We start from the raw sequence: 5,571 nt of genomic DNA, 5'->3' as shown, positions 1-5,571 counted from the left end.
TGTTGGGCTGGTAGGAGTCTTTGGTGAATGTAAAGGGTTAATTTAGCAAGGACTGATATCTTGCTCCTGCAGTTGTGTAATGTAATGTATTGGTTAAATGAAGTAGGGCTAATTGCATTTAAAAGTGATATGAAAAGTTTGATGTGGTCACCTGTTAGGAAGGTAAGATGTTTGTTACTGTGATCTTTTATTTTCTCATCCTCTGCTGAAATCACTCCTACCCTTCTCCTACCTTTGAATATGTTTCTGTTGGGTCCTGGGTAATTGCCTGGAATTACTACTTTTGAAAAGCAAAAACCACTCAGAATGCATCCCAGTCAATTGTTATTATAATCTCTTGGATAACAAAAAGAGCTGTGTGAAACACCTCAGGCTGCAGAAACTGTTGTGTACTTCCTGATTTGGAAATTAAGAAAAAGCCCTCTTTTACTATGAAGGGAGTGCAACATCAGATCAAGTAGCAAGTGAAGGTGGGTAGAAGGCCCCAGCCCGGGGGATATTCAAAGATGAGGCTGAATGGGCTCTGAGCAACCTTATGTAGTTGGGAATGTCCCTGCTGACCTGCAGAGGGGTTGCAACTGGGAACCTAAAAGGTTCACAAAACCCAGTGCGATGTATGTGTCCATGGACTCCTTGCAGGGCGATGATGTTGTAGTCTTCTGTAGTAAATTTTTAAAAATGAGGGAACTGCATCCAGTGGAGTGGAGTTCTGGAGAATAGGCATTTGAACGCTCGGTGAGGTGAGGTCTGGAGGAAATGGGGACTTTTGCATAGTCTGGAGATAGGAGGCTGAGGTTGTGACCTTTGCTTTTCTACAAGCTACCCTAAAAAGGAGGATTGGACACAGGAAGGAGTTGGTGTCCAAAGGAAACAAGAAAATAGAACCAAAAGGAAATGGCCTTAAAATTGCACCAGGGGAGGTTAAGGATATGTGTCAGTGTGAGCTGAAATATTCCCCCCCCCCACCCCCCCCCCCTGATCGGAGAGCTCACACTCTCTCCAGCTTAGTCTCTAAGTCTGAGATGCAAATAGTTTTGTTATTGAGGTGGCTTGGTGATTCTCCTACCCAACGCCCCCCCCTTAAACTACAGGTCATCTCTATGATGGAAGCCTGTGTATATATCTCGCGCGCGCGCACCTGATGTAGAGATACCAATATTCTCAAATATACTGGTAGGTAGTTCTGTCACCCCCTCATCATCTATCACAACACCACAACCCCCTCGCTCTCAATCCTCCTCCCATCTGATGAAAGGCACTATCAACTCCGCACATCTCCTATGGCTTGTGTTGGTCGCACTCCCAGGAGTTTTAGGACCCTCACCTACATTAAGAGCAGCTTCCTCACGTACTACCACGAAGCTTGAAGCCTCCCAGGACGCCCCCTTGGACAGTGAAACTGCGTAGGTGTCTGTCTCTCGTTACGGCTCACGCCAGAACCACCCGATCCGCGACTATCACTTGAGCTGCTGCCAATCGGTCAGCTGTGTTATGCTTCTGCCACAGACAACCAACGGCGAATTGATCCGTAAGTGGCGAGCCAGCACAGATCGATCCAGAGCACCGATCTCGCGCCCCCCACTGCCAAGTAACGCAGACTGTCGTTGCTAGCGACACCTGTACTTTAAAGGTTCATCTGGTAGATGAGGTTCCTACTAAAAACATTCTAGCGCGTATGCCACGTCACTCGGACGAAGTAGTTTCGAAGACACCAAACTTTTTTGCTTTCTAGTTGATATCAAAACAGGGACTGTATTTATGAGCTTCTTTCTGTGTTTCTATGTTTTGTGAACGTTTGCAAGGGGATGTAAAGTATATAAAGTCGTAGTTCTAAATTTTGTGTGTACTTGGGATATAGAAGAGAAGACGACTGACTTGCAGTGGCATCGCTCTAGTGGAATAGATACCCCACCCTGGGATGGTGGGTTTAGATAACGTACTACCGAGCATGGTGGTGGATTCCAACATCCGTCTGGAGGGGGTGTGGTGAGTACGAGTTACAGTGGGATGAGTGTTGCGGCACTCTGTATTAGGCTCTGCGATGGAACTGACGTATGAGGCACGTGACAGCTGATGCGCCACATCTGAACCAGAAAGCACTCGCTTTCCCAGGACTAGGAAAACAATTTCTGAGATTCTGCAATAAGATAGTTGATGTTTTATAGATGAATAGGCTCTATTCAGCAGGGTACCAGGGCAGAACCCCGCGCTGTAGATGTTGAGCCACAGAGTCTGTGATTAACCTGCTGATTGGGCAGGGCGATATGAGGACGATAGGCTGCTCTCAGCATCGCAAAATTACAGGGTAAGGAGGGTAGCCAAGACGCTTGAGACGATTGTGCAGATGAATGCGATGCTGTAAGATTTTGTACTCTACCGTATGCCCTAAAGGATTTCAATGTGGAAAAGTTATATAAGGGACAGCTGGTGATGCCAGTGGCTTAAAAGTTTGCTTAGCGCCGGAATGAGGGGTTCTGGTTTCTTAACTTCTTAGGTGAGGGTTCTCTCGTGGTGGTCTTGGTTGAAGAGTTGGCTGGATGCGCCAGAGCCCAGAACGGTAACTTCGGGGGAGGCTTCTTATTCCGCGGCACTACGAACTGGCTAGCCCGTATAGACGGACATCTTCAAATCGTTGTCCTAACTTAGGCAGATAAGCGTAGCAAGCTAAGAAGGGCCATCTAAGACGAGAAGTGTAGACCTCGCCGAGTTCAAGCGACTACAATGAGCACTAGGGAATGGTGTTAAGCTACTAGTCACCTGCGACACGTAGACTCCAACGACACTGACATCAGGCGCCAAATTTTAACATGCTACTCGCATCACAATCGGAACAGGTTTAGGGGTTCAGCAGTCAAGTCACCGATTTGGTCCTGTCTGGCACTTGGCCTAATACTTATTCCCACACTCAGTGTGTGTTTTTAATTCATAGAAAAGGCGTTACACTATCCATGCCTATGTTGATTTTAATTATACAGATACTACTGTTAAGACTCGACATCCCCCCCCTCCCCACACAACAATTCACCACCACCTTAACAAACCCAAACCCTGTTGTGTATGTGCATTCCCACACCCAATTCCCAAACCAAAACCCCCTTGTATTTTTATTGTGTGTAACCTACTCCTGCTGGCCCACTAACACACCCTCGCCCCCCTGACGTGGGCATGCACTAAGATCATCACCTCGTACAAATTGAAGGGATAGGGGACAATCAAGCAAATGTGGGCCAAGGCAGAGCCCGGGACCGCTGGAGGCCAGGAACGGTGGATTCTGTAACTCACTTTGTGATCGTCGCACTCCGGAACTGAGGGACGCTCCACCGTTGGACGTGCGGAGGTCTAGCTCTGGAGCCCATTCACGGAAAACACATGCGCTCACTGCTGTGGAATGAGGAGCAGACGAGCTGGCATGTAGGGGTTCGACCATGCACCCCAGGCTAACTCATAACTCCTGCAGCTTGGCTCTGGGAGTCATCCCCTGCTGCTGTCCGGGAGATCGAAGGCTGGAGGGAGGCTGGAGAAAACTGCGAGAGGCGAGCTCCCCTATAGACGGAGAGAACTAACCCAGGTGCCCGAGAGGGCATATATAGCTGCCACTGAGTCGCAACGAAAGAAGCGTTCACTCTAGTCTGCCCCAGCACGTTGCAAGGGGTGGCTAGACCAAGGAATCACTCAGCACGCCTAGTCTAGGCGACATGACGTTTAGCGAGAAGGACCTGACAGTTGCAGCGAGCGACAAGGAGAAAAGACGGGACTTCGACAATGGGACGCAGGAGTAGTGCAGGATTGGGCTCTCGGGAACTCCTAGGGCACTCGAAGTGTCTGTAAACGTGAGCACGAGATGTGGCGTAGCGCAGTCCACTGGTCCGGCCATGGTTGTGTGCCTCAAGGGAGGTAGGTTTTTTTGGACAGCGTCTGGCCCGCCACGTACCTTGCGTAGTGAGTAGGCTCGCACAAGGTCATGGATCATCCTACCGCAACGTGCCGGCACTACTGGAACGCACTCTAGACCGAGTCTATGCTGCAGCGTTGGAGCTTGTGCAGTGTCTTGTTACAAAGGCCACGCAGATATGCGCAGATGGCGTAGACGCTTTGGGAGGTGTGCTCAACGCTCCACCACACAACGTAACACCATTGTTCTGACGGGCAGGCTCAACGTGTGACTTGCCTAACTTCTCTCACCTACTCGAGAGGACTACGCACGAAATGCTAATAGAGAAGTGTTTATCCAACCACCCATTGAGATATATTTCGACGATCAGGCAAGAGTACGAATGACGAGGATACTCCATGAGACACCGTCAATCGTGGGTGATATAGCACAAGCCGGGCACCCCCCACCCCTCCCCCCACCTGAGGTCCACTGAGGTCTACACGCACCGTCAGCCTCAACGACTATCATCTCTAATGTGAGGTCACTGTGTCTTACCAAGCAGTCACTCTGCTTGTGACCTTCACTGTGTAGTCAACTGTGTAACGGGTAGGCGACTGGTATTCTAGCTATCCAGCTGCTTTTGACTACCCTAGCCAGATTTATTCATGTGGAGCTGACTGTAAGAAACTACCCAGCTCACGAATGATGTTGCGGTAACCCGTCAAGGCCATGGCCGTGGCGGCGTGTGTGTTACCCCCACACTCGTGCTCCCCCTATGCCCCTCCGTCGGCCCCCCCCTCCCCCCCCCCCCCCACCCGTGCGCGTGCGCGAGGCTTGATCCCAGGTGCTACCTTGGCGACTTGCTTCGTAGCAAATGTTAATCCACGCTGGATTAAAATGGCAAAGTGGTGCCTCTTGCCGACGTCACGTGGGCTACTCCACTGCCTGGGGACGCGCGCTCTCTGCTGACTGTCACCGTCTAGACTGGGTTGAGTAAGAGCACGTACGTTACTACCATGTCTTATCCATTGACACTTTCAGATGTCGTCGCTCTAGTACACGAAGATTTACCACACCACAGAGTTTTGGTCTAGGACCGTTAGTGCTTGCTACTACGCTGTCCGTGCTGCGGATGGAAGGATGCCGTTTGAGGGGGAACATATCTCGGCATTGCATAGCGCGATGCTCATGCGCTCTCATCCTACGACGAAGTGTCCTCCTAGGACGAGTTTCTAGAAGACAGGTAGCGGATTTGGTTCTAGGACATTGTCGCTGATGTTTGCACCTCTGCCTCAGTGCGCTTACAAGTCTGCATACTAACTGACTTCAGCTATTGAGGCGGATCTCGAGATCTAGCAAACTTTCTCGTATGACTGCCTGCGACAGCTCGCTACTACTGGCAGATCGTCCTATAGCTTTCCGAGATCACGGCTTATACTTCAGCGTCGCTGAGTATGTGTTAGTGGCTGTAGAATCTACCCGTGTCCGATCACTCCTCCTTCGGGTCAGCATCCCTCTGCCTGCGAACGTAGCTAGGAGCCTGTTACCCCTCCTCAGAGGAGACTATGTCCCGTTCTTGTGCTCAGGCATGAGTTGGACGGCAGACGTATACATACGTGTTCCTCGCGGCGCTGGGCTTAGGGAATCGATAGAATCTGTCATACCAGTCCGTCTGGATCGAGGGCGGGCTCACGCCG

The 5,571-nt window shown here is 50.5% G+C and overlaps 1 protein-coding gene across 1 annotated transcript in view; it reads left to right on the top strand.

The window, feature by feature from the left end:
• The window catches only part of LOC128967228 (basic proline-rich protein-like), a 17,859-nt gene extending 14,310 nt beyond the window's left edge, over positions 1-3,549 (top strand). Inside the window, exons 3-4 of the mRNA XM_054381273.1 lie at positions 1,507-1,588; positions 3,458-3,549. Coding sequence (XP_054237248.1) covers positions 1,507-1,588; positions 3,458-3,549 — 174 coding nt within the window. The remainder of the gene's footprint in view (positions 1-1,506; positions 1,589-3,457) is intronic.
• Positions 3,550-5,571: the final 2,022 nt, after the last annotated feature.

Source organism: Indicator indicator, chromosome 5 (genome assembly GCF_027791375.1).
Source record: "Indicator indicator isolate 239-I01 chromosome 5, UM_Iind_1.1, whole genome shotgun sequence".
NCBI classification, from domain to species: domain Eukaryota; kingdom Metazoa; phylum Chordata; class Aves; order Piciformes; family Indicatoridae; genus Indicator; species Indicator indicator.
This window is presented reverse-complemented; position numbering and strand designations above follow the sequence as displayed.